The sequence below is a fragment of the Dermacentor andersoni genome, chromosome 2 (genome assembly GCF_023375885.2).
Source record: "Dermacentor andersoni chromosome 2, qqDerAnde1_hic_scaffold, whole genome shotgun sequence".
NCBI lineage: Eukaryota > Metazoa > Arthropoda > Arachnida > Ixodida > Ixodidae > Dermacentor > Dermacentor andersoni.
Genome location: NC_092815.1, coordinates 51,269,663 through 51,294,625, shown reverse-complemented (window position 1 = coordinate 51,294,625; position 24,963 = coordinate 51,269,663). Strand labels below are relative to the sequence as shown.

Below are 24,963 nucleotides of genomic sequence, written 5' to 3'. Positions count from 1 at the left end.
ACAGTCCAGATCAATGCAGCAGCTCACTTGTGCATGTATTACGGTGGATTTTATATTTTCTATGCAAGACAGGCAAACAAAGATGCTGAGCATATTTTTAGTAAGCGGTGATTGTATTATAAAATTTGAGTGCAAACAAAGCAGCAGTGAGCACTTTTTTTATTGTTCTTTCTTGCTTGTAAAGCTTTCTTTAGGAACCCTCCCAGCTTTGCTGTCCCTGGCTGCATTTTCTGTATTTGTCACATTCTGTATTTGCCAAATAGCTCACACAGAAAAAAAAAAATATTACGTGCCTGATGGTGGGATCAAAGCTCAGTCTTCCAGCACAAGAGCCTGATGCTTTAACTATTAGGCCACAAGCGCATACAAATTTCTCACTATACTAAATAGCTCTGATATTATTGGCAAGCGTATCACACTGCTTAGCACATGCCAGTTTTCATTAGGGCACAGGTGCAGGAATGAAATAGCCAAATAGCCAGCCTTATTACACTCTTTTATGTTGAACCTCTTCGCATGCACCTCTGTTCACCATTCTCTCTTCAATAATCATCAAAAATTGCTCCTGTTCTTGCGAGGTCACTATGTCAACAACTCTAAGTGTGCGTTCGCAGGAGGCACTGTTTGCATTTTGGCATTACTTGTTAACAGTGTGGTACATCAACACTGTATGTGATTAGATGTCGCATACAATGAAAATAAAAGAATTGTATGCATCACATTTTATAAAATTTATTTTGTCGCTTCAGGAAAGCTTTGCTTCACATAGATTCCAACATCTTCCTTGCATGAGCATAACTTTTCCTCTACTTAGTGATGGAGACTAACAGTATTCTGGTTTCCACCTTTCGACACGGGAATAGAAAAGTTATCATGAACATGAAAGGAGTTTACTAAATAGGCATAAAGAGTTGTGAACGTAAGAAGTTCAGTTACGAAATGCTCCTTTTTGTGCGACGCGATGAGGAAAGTAAGCCTAGCTATGGGAGTCTGCATATCTGCTCACAATTTGTCTCTTATAATTGTTAGCTTTGTGTCTTACTCTTTCACGATATCCACAAAAACAGTACAGATTTGCAAAATGCTCACAACATGGATAATCAGGTACAATATGCTTGCATCATGGTCTGTTAAAGGCAGGTAAGCAGCTGAGTGATGAGAGTCCTATGCTACTTTTCATACTTAGCAGGAAACACTATGCAAGCTACGAAAGTTGTTCGCATAGTCAGCTCTGTGCATTTTGCAGTGCAGTTATCTTTGATCTGCAAAGATTTTTACAGAATAACTACTTCATACATCACACCTACAACTGGTGAACTTAAGGTTATGTCAAATCACATATTATTTGTGCGCGCTTGTGGTTCTCTGTATGTGGTTTTGTCACGAGAGCAAGCCATGCGCTGCAGCTGCTGGCCACAGAAACTTACCACTCTGCTCATTCGGTGATAAAAAAAGTTTATATTTCCAAAGCCTCCCATGTTATAAATATGTCATATTTTGTTACATAAATGTAGGAGACTTAATGTTGCATTGAATTACATGACGCATATGTATATCTTTCTTTCATATGCAACACACTAGTTTTTGCTCGTGAATGCGAGCAGTGAAAACAGGCTCTCTAGTTTTACCTGCTATCTGTGAAACAGAGTATATTATCTCTGTGGCATCCAAGATCGCACTGGCAACATTATCTCCAGCTGGTTTCATAAAAGTAATAGTAAAATTAGCGTACCAGAAACTAACAACCACAGGTGACAAACCAGGTATGAAGGTTCAAGGACCCACACTACAAGGCCTTTTTGGCAACTGGCTTAGGAGAAAAAACGTGTTCAGCACTTTTACATATCTGTATTAGCTAACTCTTGATATCAAAATTTCTATTTCTTTATTTAATTTCAATATTACTGCATACCGCCTAATGCTTAGCCAGTCAACAAGAGCAAGTTGCACCATTACACAAAGGAGCAACCAATCAACTATAACAAGCTTTCACACCATTTTGGTTGACCTACATCATTCATGTCCACTTGCCCATCTCTGAAAGCTTGGAACAAAACACTCCCTAATTTTTTTTTCTCTAAGAAAGTACAGCCCATATAGCCCGTCAAGAATTGTCACTGCTGCATCTGACATGACTCACCAGTACACTGGCACTGAGCCTTTAGTCACTTTAGCTCACACAAATCTCCAGTTTTTCGTTCCTTTCAATATTATATTGAATCTACAGGTTATTGCGATAATGTTCCTGAACAAGAGCTCGATCTAATCAAACGGGAGCATAGAAATACATAATGTCTAAGCATACAATAAAATTGCTTCCATAAGGTATAGGAAAACAGCCAGAAATTTTATTCACCTGACAAGCACACATGTACAAAAATTATATTTGCACGAAAGCAGGGTGTAACACCAAGCGAAGCCATTAGTCACCCAAAGAGTAACTTGAAAATTATGACCACGCTGTTGAAGAAGATCAGCGGTACTGAAACAGAAAATGTATAGCGTGTTCTGCTTCAGTTTGCAGCGTGCAAGCAGATTGTACACTCAAGCAACGAATGAAACAAAAATACAGAACTATAGCAACGAATGAAAATAAGTAAATAACTACCCTTAGCAATATCGCTGTCTACAGGTTTAACTGCAGGCACCACAATGCAATTATGTTTAACCTGAAACACTCGCACAAAACAACCGCAAAACGAAATTAATACCTATGACGGTGAAGTTACACAGCATCAACTAGAGAAAGGATGCGCGATGAGAAACGTTCCTTCTTATTACTCTCCGTATAATCAATGCCTAATCTGGGCACTATTTTAAAAAAAGATGTAATGTCCGGTACGTCAACCTTTGCCGAGCAGGGTTCAACACCTTCCTGCTAAAAAAAATGTGCGCATTATCACAGCTGAGTGGTAATGTCTTGCCATCTTACAGTGTCAACTGCCTTCCAGAGGGATCAAAACGCGGCTTTACACGCATGCACGATACGAGATAGCCAGAGTAGTGAAGTTACTTACTCCTCATAACCGTCCGCACAGAATGAATCAAATTAATTATCTGTGACTTAGCACCAGGCTCGAACCCATGCGCGGCTTGCTCTCGGCCCCAGTTTACTGGAACAAAAGAAAATTCGCTTATGAACGACACAGCTTTGACGCCCTGCAGCTGACCAACAGCAGGGCCGAGTGTAAAGTATCTTACTCTTTTCCAGAAATCGCTTCTCGTGCAGCACGGCAATGGCATTGATACATAACAGCGCTGCTTCGATCAAGTTGTACAGGGTGAACGCCATGAGGTAGCCTGACTGGAAGGCAGAAAACAAGACCTCAATTTGACAGAATTTTGCTCACACCTCAATGCATGGCACGAACAGCGACACGCAAAACAGCCCGACAAAACGCACGTGGCGACGCACAGCATCGACAATGAAAAGTATCCTGGGATATAAAAGCACCGTGTACAAAAAAAAATCGCTTTAGTTATTGCATGGGACGTATATATCTACTATAAAAGTTAGTCGACAACGAACTATAGTATTCAACAACAAGTTCGTTCCTGTTCGTATTGTTCGTTCTTCAGGCCTGTCCCGTTGCTCCATCTCCAAACGTCCAACAAACGTCGTCGACATCGCGTAAATAATGGCGCAGTTTCCCGCAGTTTCTATGCCATCCATGATGCCATCGTTCGGTGTATAAACTGCTTCGAAACTGGGTAAATACATCTTGTTAGGTAATGGCCGTTTAGCAGTATTCGGTAGTGACTCTGCTTGTTGAATTCATATGTATGTGACTTCGCATAGTGATTTTGCTGCCGACGAGCTTGATGCGTGAGCGCTAAGCGCTAAATGGAAACGTTGCGAGTCTAGAGTAAACGTTTATTATGTTACTGCGTGCTTTAAAAGAGATTATATAATTGCAGATTGTGCAGTAGCGATTAGCAACGAGTTCAACAGCAAGTTGTCAATACCGGTGCCACACGACCACTTTTGATCGTGATCAGGCCCGATACGGATCGAAATTCACGACTGCGATTGGCACACTCGCGCAGCTTGCGTAAAAGGGCCAATCATGACCGAGAAATTCGATCTGGATCGGGCTTGATCGCGATCAAAACTGCGCCGTGGGACACCTCTTATAAACGCCGCGAGTTTTAACGTGAAGGTCCGTTCAGTTCCTTTACATCATTCGTACTGTTCTCTCGCAACTCTACGTAGTACGTATAATTGAAATGAAATACCAACCTTGCGAACAAGGTCACGGTGAGCCTTCAATTCAGATAAAAATAACAGCGTCATCATTGTGCCCAACGAGAGAGGCATTCGAGCTGGCTTAAACTTTCCATCCCCACCATCACGCACAGGTTGCGTTATGTATTGTTCCGTATCCTGAGAGCTGAAAATGTCACTCATGCTAAACCAAGTTTCTGGTTGAAAACAACATTCACACATTAATTCATTACCGCGCCTGTAGAAATCGGTCAATTTGATCAAAAGCTTTTTTTCTACGCGTTGTTGAACATTTCTGTTGCAATTCCGTCTGAAATTACGACTGGTCTTTAACTATTTCTCAGATTTGACAATTTTTGTCATATTGGGCAGTCTGGAAAAATAAAACTTCGACTGGACGTATTGAAACTAGCCTCCAGTGCATCTACAATAAAAAGGCGCAAAATTTGCATTTTGGTGAACTTGGCATCATACTTTTCAAATGGAAGCAGTGAAGACCCAGAAACTTCTGTCCGGTTGTCTCAAACAACGGTAGATGCTTATGAGTGTTTGTTATTTTGGTAATTGTTTTCGAATAATATCAAGTGCAACTTTAATTTCCCCACCATGGGTTGCTTTTATTTATCAGTCCTTTGACAGCTTATGTATAAATTATTACGAGCAATCCTTCCTGTCATGTGGGGTTTTCACTCGCACAAGAGCACACAATTGATTATAGACCAACCTTTGACCAAAGCTTGACTAGCCCTGTAATCTCTTACATTTATAACGCTGTCTATGCAGGTGCCGTTATTCATTACTGTACAATATCGTGCAACACTTCCCATTTCTGTACAGCATTGTACAGGAACTGATCAAACCATGTGGAGGCGCCAGTGCCAATTGAACACACACTAAACCACCTTGCTGGCATAGAAAAACTCATTGAATGCAATCACAAATCTTGAAATTGAAAGTGAATGTTTCAACATTATGTTCCATTTTCCTGCCGTTAAGCTCTGTGCTTTTGTGTCAAACTGTTGGGGGTGTAGTGACAGTGAAGACGCAGGAGGGAGAACAACCCGATGACAAATGGGAAAGGTTTTTTCGGGCAAACTTATGCCCTCAAGACTTACTGGCCACGATAGCAGTAAGCACTTTCATTGGTAGCTGTCATGCTGTCCCCTATTTATAAAGCTGTCATCGCATGCTTAGGTTATCTTGAGGTAACTGCTCATGTTTGAAAATGTGCTACAGTAATCGGCCATGTTGTGTACAGTCTGATAAGATGGGCCCGTCTTCATGTGGCTACAGCATTTGAGATGCACAAATACACCCTAATAATTGCACTTTGTGCCACAGTACATGACTAATTGCATAACAACCTAAAAGTGACAATATTGCTTACCACTATTAGTTTTATTTCAGCGTCATTATAGCGGCACTCACTATATGTTCTCCATTTTCTGCAGTTACTCATAGTTGTGGTGTTCTTGATTGCACTGGTAAAGAAAAATGAAATGCAATCTAGTACGAGCAGAAAACTGCACTAAAAATGACGAAGAGGGCACACACACCATAGCACTGACCCTAGTCACTGCTGTGGTCTGTGTCTAGTGAATGCTGTTTTCTACTCATAATCATGAACCAACCTGACCCAGTGCGTGCCCTTCTGCAATCTAGTGTTTTCTTGGACCACTAACTAAACTGCTGATGACTGCAAGCTCAGAGCTGCAATAAAATATCGGGGCAGAACTCCTTTTAGAGATGTCTTATGTGGAGACGGGGAGATGCACTTTATTATACATCCATGCTCAGAAAATTTTCGGAAAAGTAAACCACCAAGTCTATAGCATTTCAAACTTATTCTGTGTGTCCTAAGTTCTTCAAATTCTGATGCTTCATTGACCTTGTTTGGAACAGTTTCACTTGCAGCCATGGATGAATTGGCTTGCCCACGATGCCGGACGACAAAGTATCGCAACCCCTCATTGCGGCTTATGGTGAATGTCTGCGGCCATGCCCTGTGTGACAACTGCGTTGAGCTGCTCTTTGTTAAGGGTTCAGGGGCCTGTCCACAGTGTAATGTGCCTTTGAGAAGAGGTCAGTGTTTAACTTTCACATTTACCATTGTTGCTGTTGTGCGACATAACTATGCAAAAAGAGAAGAAATCCCTATACCAATTCCTTTATTTTATAATTTTGACATTTAGCTATACATTCTTGTTGTTACATAATTAGGAAATAATGTGCAAATACCAACAATTGATAAGCATAATGGAGATGTAGTCTACTTAACTTTTCTATGAGCTTTAATTGGTGCATCATCATCACCATCTTAATCAAAAACTCACTCCATCGCTATCTTGTGGTGACAATGACATTGTCGCTGATGGTAATCTGCTGCCAATTCCTTGAGTACACTTTTGGTTTCGTACGTAACTAACATGCAGACAATTTTTGGACCAATTTACTTTGAAAGAGGTGTGTATTGGAAATTGGGAAATACATAGTTACTCATGGTGAGGTGCCATTTTCACTTGAAACTGTTTATAGGGCAAGCCGAAAACTTGCATTTTTCAGCGGGACGTAAATTGCCTTCAAAATATTCACTGTCCCTCTTCGGACAGTATGTAAGTGATTGGTATTGCAGACGTGCACCCATTAAATTGTGATTCTAAATGGTAGTTCCTCTGAGTACAATTTCATAGAAAAATTCATGTGTAAAGCTTCATTTTCCAAACAATAGATAGGGACATACTGATGTATCGTTGTGTCACACAAGTGTCAAAATGCAGCCTTTTCTGGCTAAGTACTAGCGAAATCGCAAAATGCAGGCAGAAGAAAATAAGCAGCTTCTTTCTGGCATTTGAGAAAGGCTTATTTACTAATGTTAGATTAAGTCAGTTATGAATTCACTTTCAGTAAAAGAGTTGAACACTGTATTGGCTTGATGATCATAAAACAACTGCTACAGTTTACAACTTATCTCCTTTCTTTTTTACCTACTGTTACAGTGGAGATCTCATAATAGGACATCTTCCAATTTGGCTTTTAATTTCAGTTGTATTGTGTTCATAAGTTACAAATAATTCCGTCCCTTCACAATTCTGTAATTTTATTTGAACTTAGGAAATTTGAGCCGCTCTGCGTATTCTTTCAGGTGTGAATTGATGGAAGTGTCATGGTTAAACCAGTGCATATAAACATACTTGGGTCATGAGGAGGTACTTACATAAGAGTATCCCATATGTGTCTTAATATGGTATTTCCAGTTACCCAAGGTTTCATACATGAAGCTGATTCAACCATAATGCGGCAACAACTTGCCGAAAGCTACACATTATTTAATGGAAGTCAGCTGTATTAGTTCACTCCAAGGATATACAGAATAGCTTCTCGGTAGCTGTTTCTTTTTGTGTGCATGTGCGTATGTGTGTTTGTGTGGTTATGTACCTGCTAACACAACATGTTATGACAACCACTGAAAGCTCATACTTATTTTGTCTGCAACCGACATAAATTACTACTTGAACAATTTGCAGGCAATTTTCGGCTGCAAATTTTTGAAGATTCGAAAGTAGAGAAGGAGGTGGACATAAGACGGAAGATACTCAAGGTACACTGTTTTGTTTTTATTCTTGATTTTATTTTCCCAGATAGTAAAGAACTGCATTTACTCAAGTCAGAGCTGGTATTTTTCCTTCAAGACCTCAAATATTGAACTAAGTAATTGGCCTATATTGAAAGATGTGATCTGACAGGAAAAATGTAGAGCTGCTGTTCCAAGATCCTAAGAGTAGCATGGAGCCACTTAGTGCACCCGTCAACAAGCTTTTTTAAATGACACAGAGACGAGGTGCCACTTAGCTAAGTGGCTAGAGCTCACTGCTTCTGGTAGCACCAACCATGTACTGCTAAGGCAGAAGGTACCTGTATATCAACCGTGCGATACAGCATTCCTGCTAAACTGGTCGTGTGACCTTTTTGGGTGACGCTAAAATTCAAGATGGCTGGGCAAAACCAAGTGCAATGGATTATAAGAGGAAAAACATGACAAGAAATTGACTAATGTCAGTTCAGAGCATGTTCATATGCACTTAGAACAACAGTGAACATTTAATGTATCATGCAATCATGCAGTGGATTTGTGTCTAGCATCACATGTGAGAGAAAAGGGTGTTCATTTTGGTATTGCTGACATTTTAATTGTTTTTTAGCTGAGCAAGAGGTTATGATATAAGAGGAATGATATAAACATTTCTATCATCATTCAAGTAGTGTCATCACGTTGGGTAGTGTGGAGCATGTGTTCCTCTGGTTACCAATTAGTCACAGCTTGGCTACCTCCTGTGCTGTTTTTGTCTCCTGTAATCTAAGTAAGCTAGTTTTTGGCAATTTTAGATAATTTCTTGGCTACATTTTCTGAGCTGAGGACCTGGATACCTGGGGACTTATCACCCTAACTACTATGGTACACCTACAGTATAGACATGTAGCTACATCATACTCCTTGCTGTCACAGTGAATGGATGACCTGAAAAAAATAAAAATGAAGTAATGCAAAATGCAATACTACACATAGGCCCTGTGCTCCTCGATCATTTGTGCCAGTGAACGGTGCCTAGTGCAGCAACAATGCAAGTGGAATTATTCTTGCACTCTGTTTGCAAGGCAAAAAAAAAAGAAAAGTAAATGTCTGGTCTATCTAATGTGTTTTGCATACATAAGTAAAAGTAAATAATAACCTTTGTATGCTTTGTACAATGGTTGCATTCAGGTGTTTTGTGGAATGTGCTACGCTTTTCTCATCTGTCTTTTGAAAGTTAGGTCAGTGAACGCATGTTTAATCAACATTAGTTAATAATTAACATTAACATATACTCTACCTTTCCTGCTAAATCAAATTGCTCATACCTGCCGTGGGGGCTTAGTGGCCATGGCATTGCGCTTCTAAGTACAAGGTCGCGAGACCAGATTCCAACCACGGCGGCTGCGTTTTGATGGGGGCAAAAGGCAAAAATGCCTGTATACCATCCATGCATTGGGTGCGCGTTAAAGAACGCCCAGGTGGACAAAATTAATCTGGAGTCCCCCCACTATGGTGCACCTCATAATCATATTGTGGTTTTGGCAAGTTGGGTTCCAGAATTTACTTTCCCTTTGTTTCATTCATTTATACGAGCTTCAGTGCCTCCACGCACTAGCCCTTTATGTAACCTGATGAAAAAAATTGTGTTAGTAAACTATGTTTGCAACATGCTTTTATCTTGAAGCGAAGTTTTTTATCATTTAATCATTGATACTGTACTGAACTAATGCACAATAAACAAAGTGTGCTCTAGTAGACATAGCAATTATTTATGTCTGTGTTGTCCACTTCTCTTGTGTCCGTGTCTGCACGCCTTACCCCTTTTTTGCATTATGAATCCTTACCAATTAGCTCAGATTTCTATCGTTATGTTTTTTAGTTTTTCCACTGAAACCAGTTGTGTCTAGCATTTAGCAAAATTCAGTCATTGAGTACATTTTTTACTTACCTTGCCTCTTGGCGTTTTGTCGTCAAAAGAGGCTAGAATTGTTATGTTGACCGCTTATGATGGCATTAATATATGGGACTGTAATTTGGCTTTCAGGACTACAACAAGCGTGAGGAGGACTTTGAGACGCTGCGGGCTTATAATGACTATCTCGAGGAAGTTGAAACCATAATTTACAACCTGGCCAATGAAATTGACGTCGAGGCAACACGGCGGAAAGTTGAGCAGTACAAGAGGGAAAATAAGTCCCAAATACAGAAAGGAAAGGTATGCAGTCACTGTTTATATTTTCTGGAACTCATTCGGCATGCTTTTTTGGGCAGCATTAATGGCTGGTAGATTTTGCTCGTGTGGTGTGGTGCTGGAGAGATCTTATTAGTTTTCTTCATGGTGAATGCTGTGTTCAGTGAAACCTCACTACTGCGGACACCACATTAACAAACCTTTCAGAGTAACATATTTCTCTTAAATTCCTTGCTGACTGCCTATAGTTTCAATGTAAAAACATTTCAGTACTAGTACGAACTTCAGAATACCGAACTCAACAATTTTTATTCAATTTCTTTGTCATGTGGACAACATCTCAGTGCAGTGAAATCTTGATATAATAAACTTCAGGGGACCGTGGTAATTTATTTGTTATTCTGAAAGATTGTTATAGTGAAAGCCCCAAAATGAACCTTTCCACCCATCAGTTCATAAGTTTTCACCCTACGAGCTATCCACGAAGATGTCGCTGATGGCTTTCGGTATGTGCTGTTACTGTTTTCCATAGATTCCACTGCCGCACACCAATGAAGTACCGTATAATAAGAGTCGCGCGCACAAAACAGACACTGATGCCGAGAAAATTGCCAACAAAATGGTAGCTCCATTTCACCTACAAAGCACATTGTTTATTGATTTTTGTTTGTTTTTCACATTTCTTGCCGTGGACACCACAACTGTCTCGCTGGAGGTGGACACCTGAACTATGTAAAAATGCAAGCGCGTCTAAACACCGTCTAGAAAGTGCAAAGTGCAACCATGTGACATCTCGCGAGTACGGAGGTTACATTTCACCGTGCGCGTAGCTATACCCGCAAAAAAAGTGTAAACGAAAGAGGCGTGCACAGAAAAAAAGGTCAAAGATGGAAGAGACGCACCTCTGTTGCTAGGCAACACTTTTCCGGGCAGAGCATGCACTCGCAAAACCTGATGCACCATCACTTCAGCTCGCCCGCATTCTTTCGTTCTTGGGAGCCATCTCAGGTTTTCCGATGATGTCTGTCTATGATGTCTTCTCTGTGCCTTGTCGTCTGCTAGCCTACTACTTCGGCTGCTGTGAAGGACGCTCGGAAGAGTATTAGTTCGTAGTACTGAGACGTTGTTAATATCACAGGAAAACTGAATAACGATCGTTGTTCTGAAAAGTTCGGTATTCAGAAGTTCGTAGTACTGAAATATTGTTACATTGAAACTATAAGTAAGCAGGGGATTTCTGAAAAGTTCGTCAATGTGGTGTTCGTAGTAACGAGGTTTCACTGTACTATGAAATAATGTTCAGAAATCTGGGGATTGTTAGATTGCCGTCACAGCAACCAGAAGGCAGACGGAAAGATGCAGAAAGCAAGCGCTGCGGTGCATGGGTTCGAATAACCAAAAGTGGCGACGGTGGAGAAAAATGTTAGAGGGAGCTTTCTTTATTGCGGAGGCGACAACACATCAGGTTGTGCTAGCGCATCGTCCGGCCAGACTAGCATCACCTAGCAATGGAGGGGCGTCTCTCCCTTCTATCGCTCTTCTTTTTGCACATGCCTCTTATTTTTTATGCGCTTCCTTCTGCATCTATACTGTAAAAGCTCGTTGATTCGAATTCCAAGGAGATGCTACGAAAATTCGAATTATACAAAAATTTGAACAAGAGAAAGCAAGAAAAAAGTCGCTCGATCAAGGTGCATATATAGTCCGACATAGTGAGAGCGCGACGCACGACGCCACGCTGACAAGAATAACGTGACGTAGCATTGTTCTTGTGACAATAACTACGTGTATAGTTCAACGCACTGGTGCAGCCAACATAACCGAACACGGCCAACGTGGTGCAATGTGCCTGACGTCGGGATGGCTCTTGCCCTATCCATGCGTTCGTTGCACTGATTGTGCTGACCCACAATGCATGGCACGGAGAAAAAAGGTGCCGACAGCCGAAGACAGCCATTCAAAGTGGCGCGCAGGGTGGGGATCATTCTGTGCATGCTCTGAAGAGAGCAGCCGACGGCGCGGGCGTCGAAGGACGGCATTTTGGCTGGTGCAGTGCAAATGGAAGACTGGCCGCAAGCAACGTGCGCCGAAAGCATCTGTCTATAAATGCGCCTTTGCTCCACCGAGAGAGAAGTGGTTTGTGTTGAGAAAGAAAAGGCTAGCGCTATCTTCTGCAGCCCTTGAGGGAACACGGCTCAGCGCCAACAGGGAGGGGAAAGCAGGAGAAAAGGAGGTAGTAGAGGAGAAGTGCCGCCGACGATCTAAAATGCACTTATGAAATGCACAGCTTGCTTTGTCGTCGGCCTCCATTGTACTCTTGTAGCTGCACCGGCTGTATGCTGATGACTATACAGTCGCCGACAGATTTTTCGGACTCAAAATTCGGACGTGCTCGATTATTCGGTCTGCTTCGCGGCACTGCCATTCTCTCCATAGACCATAATGTATAACAACTGCCGAAAGTTCCGACATCTTGCAACCTCTCGTCTGATTTTTCAGACACTCCTTGAGACAACTCGAACGAGAGCACCATGCACCGACTCTGACCGGTGCATGGTTTGACTTGCTGAACGCCATTTTTGTTTTGAACGGAGCCTCCTTGCTGCCCCACGAAGTGGCACTACTGCAAATCCCCGCTCATCATCATCGTTTCTGCCTGGTTTGATAGAGTGGCTGCAACAGTTCTGGTCTCAGCTTAGTAAGCCATGTCAAGACAATCCAGCAACAGATTTGTTTCTTTCTTCGTGCACGACGCTGCGAGTAGGCCACGTTTTTCGTTTGTGCGACTGGTGTTGGCATGATGGTGTGGTGGTGTTAGCTTTGTGTGCTGTGTCGAGGTTGCGGTGATCCAACGCGGCATACAGAAACATAGCGTCAAGTGTCTAATGGCACCGACAGTGCCCGCGCAGACTGCGCTGGGGAATGCCGGCAAGTGGGTGCCGGGAGGCCTAGGCCTTCCGATGTGCTCCCTACTGATGCTGAAAATGTTCTGCGGAGACCTGCGCAGCGGTTGCATTGCGATTCCGGACACCGTCTCATTTTACAGTTTCACAGGTGCTGACACGGCTGTACTGACATGCGCAGAACTCGGCTACGGCGAGATCATTCGTCAGGTTTCTGTTGCACCGCCGGATGATGACTCCGAGTCAGAAGATGACACACCCTACGCTGCCGTCGCATGCGGAGCGTGTACAAGCAGTGACTGTGCTTTCAGCCACCTATAGTGACTGTACGACCCTCTCCAAGATTCAGGCTTATCCGATTGCGCATAAATGGAACAGCGTGCAATGGCACATTCACAATTTCTCCAAGCCTACTGCTGAGTCCGAATAAGTATATGAAAAAAAAAAAGATTTCCTTTTTTTTTTTTTCTTAATCTGGTTTTTCGGACGCCTGTTTATTCGGACATTTCCGCAGTCCCCGTAAGGTCCGAATAAACGGTTGGCGACTCTACATAGGTGGCATCCAAACACGCATCCCAGCAATGCTTTCCTTTGAGTAACAGCCACGAATCTCAAAGGCTATGCTTTTTGCTACTTCGAGCGCCGATAAGTGTCACGGCTGCCATGTTTTATACATTACCTGGTGCCGCTTCTCGGCAGGACACCTCGTAGAGAAAGCGCATAACCTCCAATATGTAACATTAAAAAAAAAAAAGCAAGAAGAAGAAAGAAAGAAAGAAACACGCAGCGCCACGTCAACATTGTTATCTTGAAGGTTGTGAGGGAAAGAGAGAACCTACTTGCAACAGAGGCGTTGGCCGTGCCTGGCCAGGTGCAAACGTGTCTCTCTCCAGTCAGGCCTAAACAAAAGGCCACAGAAGAAAAGAGCAAAGCTGCATGGTCCGTGCAGTGACACCAGCATTGCCAACGTACATCTGCACACTCATACTCTCCCCACCGACAATGACACGAAGTTTGGATTATCAGTGTGAATTAGCAGGATGCATTACATATTGCTTTCGATATATTGTTAGACGGACAGCGGCAGCTACTTCGAATTATTCAAAATTTTGAATTAACAAGTTGTGAATTAACGAGCTTTTGCTGTATTAGCTACATGTAGGGAGAAATGTAACCTCCATGCTCATGAAAATGCCACGCGGTCGCACTTTCTGGATGGTGCGGTTTACGTGCGCTTATGCTTTGAAATAGTTCAGGTGTCCACCCTCAAGTGAGGCAGCTGCCATTTCCATGCCAAGGAATGTGAAAAACAGACAAACAAAAAGAAACATTGGGCTTTGGAGGTGACATAGAGCTGCCTCTTTGTGAGTGGTTTTCTCGGCGTTAGTGTATCTTTCGCGTGCACCACTCTTAACAGTGCTTTGGTGGTGCGTGGCGCCAGAATGGAAAAGAGTAACAACGTAGATTGAGAGCCAACAGCAACGTTTCCATGCATATCTCATACAGTGACTACTGACAAACTGATGGGTTGATGGGTGGAACAGTTAATTTTGAGGCTTTGACTATAATGACCTTTCAGAATAACAAACAATCAGCCGGGGTCCCCTGAAGTTCATTTTATCGAGATTTCACTGTTGCTAGCTTAACAACCTGCAGAGGCTACCTCAACCTCATTCTGAAAGCACCCACTCATTCAATGCATCACACATTTAGTAGTATGATATTCACACCACTTGTGCAGCTAATTTCTTTCTGTTAAACTTGCTCACTGTATAATATTGCTACGGAACAGTATTTGCGATGACAAAGAGGCGAGCAGGGTGAAGACGACGACGATTAGAGGCTAGCGCGGGCTGTTGCCTCTTGGCCAAGTGCGGCATATTGCCTTGTAAATACACTTGTATATAGCTTCTCGTCGGCGTCTTCCTATGTAACAATATTGCCATGCATGAATCGGTGTTCACTATGCGCATGCTTGACCTACAGTCATTGTAGCATATGTCTGCTTGGGAACTGTTGTGTAAAAGACAACACGTTTTGTGGCTGCAATAAATGTGCTGCTTACTGCCAGTATACTTCTCGTGGCTTTTCTTGCAACATGCTGGTGGAAGTGCTGTGTAGACCTGCACCCTATGCACTTTGGTTTCAAAGCTGCAGATGCTTCCAGTTCTATGTAAACACTCCAATTCACTTGGAGAAGCCATCGCCACGACTACAGCAAGTCAGACACAGGAGACACAAATTGCTCTTCTCTCATGGATTGTCCATGCACAGCACGTATCAAGATCTTTCGACGGTGATGCATTCGAAGATGCTGAGGCTTGGTTGGACCACTTCAAATGAGTTTCCATCTTTAATGGTTGGGATGACAGCCATAAAATCAGGAATGTCTACTTTGCCCTTGAGGACTCACTGCACTTATGATTTGAGAATGATGAATCATCTCAGATGAGCTGGCATAAATTTCTATGATAGCTTTGAGATATCTATAGCAATGCTGAATGGAAAGAGCACGCTGAGCAAGCCCTCGTGGCACAGAAGCAGAGGCAAAATGAGAGCGTTGTTATGTTCGTTGAAGTGTCTTGGTTGTTCTCACAACCAGGTCGAGCCATGTCAAAGGAGAAGGTATGGCTCTTAATGTGCTGTGCCAAAAAACAACTCTTTGCTGGCCTTTTGCGTGATCTTTCTGCTACTGTAGTGGAGCTTCTTTGTAAGGCCACAACTGCGGAATGTATGCTTCGGAAGCAGTCATCGCAATATGAGTGTCAAACTTCTCACAGGTACCGCCGGCTTTCTCACGTCGAAGAACGAAAGGGAATGTCTCTCATAGCTCATAGGGCAGGTTGTGAGAGAACTACAAAAGTGGCAAGTAGCTGTACCCCAACCGAATGCAACGGCTATTACTGATGTCATCCAAGACGAGATCTGGCAGGTGATACAATCTTTTATATCGACCTGAGCTGAACTCGCCTTGATAAAGTAGGTTGAGGCACTGCATGCACCAGCACCAGCTCGGAGATAGTTTTTATCTCTGATGGAACAGACAGCTTTCTCAGTGCTGCTACTCTGCGCTTGGCATCATACAGTGACCCTCAACATAACAGGAAGACATGTATGGCACGTAGCTGATAATTGCCTACTGTGTTACCACTGTGGTGAAGCAGGTCACCTATACCATGAGTGAACATTTCACCAAACAGGTCTTCGCGCCTTTCACTCAGTTGCGCATTGGTTATACAGGGAGTGCTCTTAAGAATTCGAAGTGTACCACCTGGCCGGACATGGTCACCCTGTGGTTCCACAGCGATAGCAGTCCTAGTCATTCTCACTTAGGTGCCTTGTGGGATCTAACCACAACATGGCATCCTTCGATTCTGCCAACTGAAGCCATGCCAGCGCATCTCGGGGAAACTGAGAACAGCCGCCTGTGGGGGTGATGCCACTGTTCATCAAACTACCAGTTGTCCTCCCTCAATGCAACCAGTGACTAATGAGAAAACAACAAACGACCAACCAATCCTTCACTTCTCAGTTGATACCAAAATTTCTGCCAATGTTTATTTTGTGTTGGTATTCACCAAGTCACTCCTCTAGTCGACACTGGTTCCAGTCACTCAGTTGTGAGCAATACACTAGCACCTGAATTGTGGAAGATGCTAGTGTACCTAACGCTCAGCTTGCTAGGTTGAGCATTTGGTTTATTCAAAATGCAGTGTAGTCTTTCCTTAAGGATAAACAGCTAACTTTAGATTCATGCGAATGGCGTAAAAATCCATAAAATCTTGACAAGCCTGTGTGGGGAACTTAGGACAGCGGCGCAAACAGGATTTCATTTTTCTTTCTTTTCTCTATTTCTTCTGCCTTACTTCTCATCACTGTAAAATGCGGCTTCATTGCCACCTGTGAAGTGTATTTGTACTAATACTGCCTAACATAAATTGTCCACCTGACATAAAATTTAATGAATGAATTTATTTGTTGGAAGCAACACCTCTAAATTTTTGTTCTAGAAGTGCGTCAGCTTAAGTTAACAGCCAGACAGCCCACCACCTTGGAATATGGCAGCGTAAAGGCTGGCATCCTAATTGAGCATCACAGGAAAGGACGAACTTCTGTGGAAGCTCTCCTTATTAGAATGAAACAGAAAGCCAAGTCAAGCTGTTCCTTTGCAGAGAGAACCTACTGGTGGAATAATTTCCACGAAATACAACAGAGGGAAGGAAAGGAAGGGGCATGTTTTTGTGCCACTGCAGTGAAAATCGGGTGGAACTACTATAGGATGGTGCACTTGCTTTGACACCAAGAAACGCAAGTGCAGAGTAGCTACAATGAAACGCTGCCCTGTATCGCCAAACTTTTGACTCAAGTGTACTTTAGCCAAACTGTCGGAATGAAATGTTGTTCATTCTGGTTTTAGTTTCGTTCCATGGAACAACGTTCCATTCCGTTTCTGCTATGGAACAAAAAAAGAAAGGATCCGTAACGGTTCCCAACAGTTTTGGTTCGCATGCAAAAATTTTCTAAGCAAAGTAACAATAAAAACTTAGTATTTATTTTTCTCAATACAAGTGAATTATTAATTCTGAGATCATGCTCAATGCCTTGAGACAAGGCACTGAGCATGGTCTAGGAGCAGTGTCATCGAGTCTACTTACTGAAATGCGAGACCGCTGTTCCGATAAAACGAACCTAAACGAACGCAAACTAACAATAAAACTTCTGTAACAAACTGTCGTGCCCTTAGAAAACGAAACGATAAGCTCCTCGGCACGCAATCCCTGGGTTTTGCTACGATGCCGATCGGCTAGTGCACCGAGCAACAGGCTTAGATTAGTGGAGTGCCCGACCGGCTATCGCTCGAACTATCCCTGCCTGAGATACGTGCTAATTCTGATGTTGCCTGACATCTGCTGCTTACTGATGTGGCAGCTCCCTGATCTGGCCCAACGGCAGAGAGCCAACTTACAGCTGTGACCACTCATCAACGGCCTTGAAGGATGCACCTTGCATCGTTTTAGAATTTGCAGTTCACATTTCATTCTTCTGCCTCCACAATCACCTGCTTTACAAGTACACTTTTTGGCATGATAAAACCAATTACCTCCTTGTTACCCCCTCCAGGCATTGCCATTACATTTTATGTGCCTTTCACAATACACTTCTTCATACCATTTAAACTTAAATGCACATCGGCAAAGATTTGTCAGAAGTACAGTAATATCTTGTTAATTCAGCTGTCATCTATTTGGCAAATAGGATCATTCGAACTTGCCTTCTGGTCCCGGCAAGCATATGCATCATTTAATGACATCAAATTCTTGTTAATTCGAACATGTTACACATCAGTTATTAATTTAGATGAGCCTCATCAGTGTGGAGTGCAACAAATGCACAATGCAAGAAAGGAAAAGTGGCACTAGTATCCAACCAAAATGAGGAGGCAAAGTCAATATACCATACTCACCAGTGGGAATAGTACAAAATGATACGAAGACATTTGCACCTTTCCATTCTTGCATTTTAATTTATGGTCGCACATGACACTGCATTGGCCACCTTCAGAACTGTGTGGTTGTCATGAATGATCACAATGGTAGTTACCACAGATTCATCTGCAGCAGTTATGGCGATCAGTGGTTTTGTTTTGATTCATTGCAAGGCGCACACGATGTCACAAACACTGCAGAAGCCTCCGTCAAGGATAAAAAGTAATCTGATTGCGGCCCATGAGCTTGTGGGAATGAAAAGCACTTCCACTAGGATGAAGAGGCGAATGTCTTGTGTTGCTGCCGTACTGTGAAGGGAGACATAAGGCCCTTGCTGCTGAAAGTCCTTTTCAGTCATGAGATGATGAGAATTGCAGTTTCTGTGCTGATTTTGCACAAGGTATAAACAACGGTTGCAGATTTCTTCAACAAGCAAAGTCATGTTAATGTAAGCATTTGCTGCCTTCTAGATGAATTCAATAATTCGACATTATGTTATTCAGACATATTTTCCAATTCCATGAGATCAGATTTAATTAGGCCTTACTGTACTATATTGAACAATATTACTGAGACCGGCAGGCATTATGTAAAGATATGCCACAGTGGTCGACGCTGCAAGAGTCTGCCTATGCAATCAGCTAGCTTCCTCAAGCTCGTAAATCCTCCAAAAGTTCACCTTGAGCTGGTTGGCATGGGCTTACTTATTCTATTTCTGGTTTCTGCTGCCAACCAATGAAGTACAGTTGCTACCAGATATCTTGCTCTATACTACAATAGCAAGGCTTGGGGAGATGGGTTCGCACCAGGCTCACCCTACAAGCAACGGTCAAGAAAAGGCATGACGCTCCCCCACTCCGTAATACACAAAGGCACTATGGCAGGGTTCGTCAACTCTCCAACGTGGCGCAGAGAAGGCTCCAGAATCAGATTGCCAACAAATACAGATTTATTAACCCAAAATACAAGACAGTGCGACAGTCACGACGCTTATGGACAAAGGCTCACCACAAGACAAATCAGGTAAACACACCCACCATGCTAGGTCTAACTGGGTAGTGGTACACCAAGCGTGAGAATGAGAAGTCGCAGGAGCAGAAGTCCCGTGTAACCGACTCCCACGCCAGTGAGCATCTGCCACGGCGATGAAGCGCTCAGCAGAAGAGAGCTCGGGTAGAAAGGATGCCTGGGGGCTGCCACTCGGGGTGCCAGTCAGGGTCCGTCCCACTAACATATGCTCACGCAATGTCTCGACGCTGGGAGGGAGAAGCATGGTTTGTGTGGGAAATAAGCTGCGATCTGATAGCCATGTCCACAATGTTGCCACAGGGGCAGCGGTTCCCGTAGATCAATCTAATCATTATGCACGAGCTAAGAGATGAGATGGGGGAAGGTGCCCCAATCCCTAAAGGCTTGATTCATAACATTGTCCTCCGTCACTGTGTGCCAGCTGTAGCCGTCACAGATTGTTGCACCACCTTTACAGCACAGCTTGTACAGGAAGTCGTGCAACTTGGGGGCACTGCGCACCGAAAATGTACACCGTACCACCCGCCAACACATAGCCTGACCAAGCGCCTTAACAAGACAGTTGCTGATATGCTGTTCATGTGCGTTGCCGACAACCACAAGATCTTGGATGATATACTTCTATACATAACTTTCACTTATAGTATTACTTCAGGAAACCACAGGCTTGCTTACTTCACGCGTTTAATTACTTACTTCCCTGCTTAATTCATGAACACAGAACTACCAGCATGTTAGACACTATGCTATTGCCTGGCCCTTACACAGCACTCCTCTCCTGCATGCTCACTCCTTTGCTGACCGTGCTGAAAAGGCTTTACAGCTTGCATGGATGCATGTTCAGTATCGGCAAAACTACGATGCCTGCTGTTTAACCTCTGCCACAGAGAAGTAATTTATAGCGCCTATCCGAAAAATTATCGTGCCGCTACTTTGGCCCTTGTATGATTACGCAGTGCCTAAACGACATCAACCATGATGTCATTCCAGCAGATTCTTCATGGCGTTCACGGCATAAGCCTGTGCTCAAAGTCACGCATATCATTCATATGAAGCCTTACTTTCTTGTCCTGTCCCCCATGTCAATCACATTTGATGCACCAACTGCCGTATCTTGGCTGCTAGTTAGTGCAGGGTGTCTACCAACCGGGAAAACCGGGAATTCTCAGGGATTTTGAATATTCTGGAAATATTCAGAGAAAACCCTGGGAATTTGTGCTTCCATCAGGGAAAATTAGCTGTAATTTTATTGAAAGGGAACAAAAGTCGCGCTAATGCTGGCTCGAGTAACAGACAAGAATCGTAACAAATCGTCTTTGATGCCGTGTCGTCGGCTGGAGGAGGTTGCAGTGTACAGTCAACAACCGATTTTACGGACATCCGATTTTTGGGCATGCCCGACAATCCAGGCAGCTTCGCGACACTACCAGGTGCCCAATAGAGTCAATGTATAAGGACGTATGAAATTTCGGACGCAAGAACCATTCGGCCGTCCGGTTTCCTGGACTTTTTGCCGTGACCCCAGGTCCAAAACGGCATTAATCAAAGTCACTACTGCCACCATTTTGATTATCTCATTGCCTCGAACCGGCACTCTTGCACGCAGATCCACTGGCAGCCATAGCCACCACCACGGCAACGCTAGACCTAGCTACTGCGACGTTTGCCACTGTTAGCAATTTGCCGCTGTTAGCAATGGCGCCGACTCAGCCTTTGTAATCTTCACCAGTGGCTTTGAAGCTTGGGAAGCACAATGCGTTGCATAATGCCAGTTTTCGAAAGTAAGCTTCGCCTCAATACAGCAGTCTTATGTGGTGAAGAATACTTGAAGTATTGCGGTCAAGCTTAGCAAGTGTGGGAAGAAGCAATTGTCTCAGGGCCCAGTATGTATTCCTTAATTATACACGCATTCACCCACCGTCTCCTGTCACAGTACGAGCACCGATATACCTAATAAGTGTGCTGGCATGCCTTCAGAGCTTTTTTAGATGTGTCTGTGGTGATTTGAGCCCTTAAGGGCAGTAAGAGACATATATTCATTTTTTCTGACTGGCCAATTTTTCGGACGTTGTCGCGGCCCAAAGGGAGTCTGAAAAAAATTGGACGTTAACTGTGCAACTGACCAAGAGGATGCTACAAATGGTCCGTGGGTTGAACGCACGGTGGAAGGAGGACGAGAACAGAAAGGACCGACTCATTGAGGAAGGAACGGGAAAGAAGTGTGCCACCGCTTCTTTAAAGGAGCTTGAGCTCAATAAACAAGTGTTGGCTGACGCCGAGATGCGGGTACCCCTCATCCAACCAAATAAACTTTAAAACCTGAAACTCAACACTGAGGCGTTGTGCGCGGGCTGAGAGTAGGTCAGGACAGGTGAGGTTGACTTTCAAGCTACTGAGAGACAATCTCACTTATGGCATTGTTAGGCCTCAAACCAATGAGCTTGATATCAATTGATAGAAATAGCTCATATTCGAAAATATTTGCTTTTGTATGCATCTCTTTTTATTCATATTTGAAAATGCTCGACTTGATTAGCAATGGGCTTTACTTTTTTCCACTTTTTCCACTTTACTTTTTCCACTTTACTTTACCACTTTTTTCGAAGATATTTTATTTGCTGTGCATTTTACTAACCCCTCCCTTCTGTTTTCTTTTTGAATAAAGTAAACACTAATCCTTACTGACATAATAGTTCTGCGGAGACCCGCAAGATGGAGAGAAGTAATTAATAAGGGGAAATGAGACATCCACCCTAACGTAGCTAAGTGCTACAAAGGAAACTCTTGTAGTATTTAGCTACGTTTGGGTGGACGTCTCATTTCTCCTTGTTAACTAATCCTTACTGTTCAAACTGGATTAAATTTGTTTTTTTAAACATGCCTACTAGAGAGTGACAGCATTGGGTGACATGATGTCAGCCCGTCTTGACCTAAAACAAAGTTCTGTATCACTCGGGGAAAACTGAAAAGCTCAGGGAATTTGGAAAATCAACTTGGTAGGCACCCTGTTAGTGTGACCTAGCTAACAGTCACCAATGCACTTCTCGCCATGTGTAAGCACACGTTGACATCATGGCAGTGTGTCTGCACGGACATTTGTGGTCTCACTTTTGTTCAGCCGAATACATAAATGAAAGCTCAAAGAAATAGTGACAGTCAGCTTATGGAAGTGGGCACTGGTCCAGTGCTCCACTTTTGCTTGCACAATGTCTCACTGTGCTGTGGTTGCCCAGCTCGTACAGCTACATGCATGATTCATTGATATAAGCATAGGCACAGCAGCAACAAGCTCTGAAAGAAACTGAAATTTTCCTCTTGTTAGCAAAATACTCTATCGGATTCTGAATTAAGCAGTTCACTGTCCAGGACATTCAGCATCACTTTTCAAATTTGTAATGCTAGTGTTGCTGCCACGACCATTCTGACCATTGACTTAACTTGAGACTGATACTTCTCTTGTGGCTACTGCTGGTCGTTTTTGCAAGTACTTCAGTTTTAATCCTGTCTTGGTGTGGCTGGAATGAGATATAGAGAGGTTTTTATGAGGCTAGAACAGATTTTCACATAAGGGGAACTTGAGCCTTCCGCAACAGATAGGCTAGCAAGAAAAAAATAAGTGAATGTCCCCAGTATAATATGCCACATCCTTTTCTTCTTTCTTTTTGCAACGCATTGTAAGAATTTATACAATAAGTGTTTTTTATTACTTTCTGTATAAATAAATAAATAAATAAATAAATAAATAAATAAATAAATAAATAAATTACTTTCATGCAGATCACACATATCTCTGTTGGCCTAATTTTGACAAGATACACACCTCATTTATTGGTTTGTAGATTGTAGCATAAGCTTTATGCATAAGCAGTCCAAAGTCAAGCATCTGTGTAAATAAGCAGAAAATATTTTCACTGTATGGGAGTATGTTGCGCAAGTTTACTTGAGAGCATTCTAGGATGTGTGTTCTTCATTCTTCCCTGTAAATAGTCAATGAACTTGGGGAGGAATATGCAAATGGTCATTAATGGCAGAGACACAATCCCTGCTATCCAGTTTGGATATCAGATCAGTCTTGTTGTAGAATTGGCTATGCCAGGCTACTTCACCGGTCAAAGCTGTATAGCAGTAACTTCACTCACAAAAGTGGCCCCCATGAATGTCACATTTGTGAGATGGAATGTGTCCAAGAGATTCAGCAGCCATTATACGCCATTGAGAATTTCAGACACAGTCACACATTGGCTCCACAAGAATTTACATTCTGTAACAAAGTCCGCATAATCAAGCAGGTATAAAACAGTCAGGGTGATCTCTGGTCCCAGACAAATCTTATTGTGGTAGCAATCATACTGTCATGTAGCAGTGAATCACATGACAATGCAGACACTCGAGAGGGTGCGGAAGGTTGTAACGTTTCTGGTGACATGCAGTGTGTGTGTACAAAAATTATGAAGCCAAGCAGACGCACTTTAAGGCTCCACTCACGGCTCTGCTGAATCCAGGACAGCATTCTAGTTCCTGCTGATACCACACGGTGCATACATTAGTCTGAGTGTATCGGACAGTAAACGTCAGGATAAATCTAACTCTTTCATTGGGGCACTGACAGATGCTGACAGTTTTCCATTGGTCTCATCTTGCACACAATCTATGTGCAGTGCCGGTAATGCCACTGTCGGTGTTCCCCATCGCACCAGCCCTGCTGTGGGGGGCTGTTGCTGCTAGGCAGCAGAAGTGGTCTCGCATGCTGCATTGCACCACATTGTTCCCACATGGTGTTTGAACACTTTCTGAGGAGCTAAAACGCAATGCTAAACCTTGCTATTGCTTTCAATGCTTCTCACCTCCCAGCAAAATTGCCAATATCCTTTTTGATCTACAAAGCTTTCTTTTCAAAAAATTACACTGGCTTCCTTTGTAGTTTTGTGCTGCTATCGTGGGGATGGCAATCTTTCCTTTTATAGAACTTCCTTCACCATATTGATTTCCACAGAACTGATTTGACACACACACAAGAAAACCTGTTTGACAGGCGTACATAAAGTGCATGTGCTTACATTGCATATAATTTCTGCCCTTTTGTTCTTTCCACCTCGCAGCTTAAAGCCTCAAAAGATGAGGAGTACTTGGAAGAACTTTTGGAGCAAGAACGACAGGAGTCTGAACTGAGGTGCGCCATACGAGTTGTATATAGTGATACTGGCATATGAATTACAGGAAACATTGTTTTCCACCTCCTGCTGTTACCTTCAGCACTAAAAAAATTAATTTGTCTATCATGAACAAATATTAAGGCATTCCTGCCAAGTTATGATTTCAACTCTAAAAAAAAGGCTTTGCTCGTAGGGCTTAAAATTGTTGTCATGTCAGTGTTCATCTTACTTGTTTTGTTTAGGGATCCAGTTAGAGCTGACACAAGTGATTTCAAGAGAATAGAAATGTGTATGACAACTGTGGTGGCTAATTGTGTCATGTTTAGATTATGCCCGTAATTTCTATTTAATTTTTTTCTGTAACTACCACCTTCTTCACCACAGCATGGTTCTTCCCATTTGTAG

General features: G+C 42.9%; 2 protein-coding genes across 3 annotated transcripts in view; one reads left to right on the top strand and one right to left on the bottom strand.

Moving 5' to 3' along the window:
* Positions 1-2,326: 2,326 nt before the first annotated feature.
* LOC126542328 (immediate early response 3-interacting protein 1) lies at positions 2,327-3,414 on the bottom strand. The gene is made up of 3 exons (XM_050189353.3): positions 3,202-3,414; positions 3,018-3,113; positions 2,327-2,482 (listed from the first exon to the last, which is right to left on the bottom strand). Exons 1-3 carry the CDS (start codon positions 3,290-3,292, stop codon positions 2,427-2,429), a joined length of 243 nt encoding a protein of 80 aa, XP_050045310.1. The 5' UTR covers positions 3,293-3,414; the 3' UTR covers positions 2,327-2,426.
* Positions 3,415-3,601: 187 nt separating this feature from the next.
* Mat1 (CDK-activating kinase assembly factor) overlaps positions 3,602-24,963 on the top strand; it is a 30,223-nt gene continuing 8,861 nt past the window's right edge. The window contains exons 1-5 of one of the 2 annotated variants that reach the window (XM_055077164.2): positions 3,602-3,729; positions 6,128-6,307; positions 7,750-7,823; positions 9,841-10,011; positions 24,505-24,575. In XM_055077164.2, coding sequence (XP_054933139.1) covers positions 6,142-6,307; positions 7,750-7,823; positions 9,841-10,011; positions 24,505-24,575 — 482 coding nt within the window. In that variant the 5' untranslated portion in view covers positions 3,602-3,729; positions 6,128-6,141. The remainder of the gene's footprint in view (positions 3,730-6,127; positions 6,308-7,749; positions 7,824-9,840; positions 10,012-24,504; positions 24,576-24,963) is intronic. The other variant, XM_050189343.2, reaches the window with a different exon arrangement.

What these genes read in the sequence shown, in the direction of transcription:
- LOC126542328 (XM_050189353.3), bottom strand. Translation starts at nt 3,292, where the DNA reads ATGGCGTTCACCCTGTACAACTTGATCGAAGCAGCGCTGTTATGTATC. An exon ending in GAAGCGATTTCTGGAAAAGA is followed by an intron (nt 3,114 to 3,201) that starts GTAAGATACTTT and finishes CTTTTGTTCCAG; the next exon opens with TAAACTGGGGCCGAGAGCAA. An exon ending in TGTGCGGACGGTTATGAGGA is followed by an intron (nt 2,483 to 3,017) that starts GTAAGTAACTTC and finishes TTTCTGTTTCAG; the next exon opens with TACCGCTGATCTTCTTCAAC.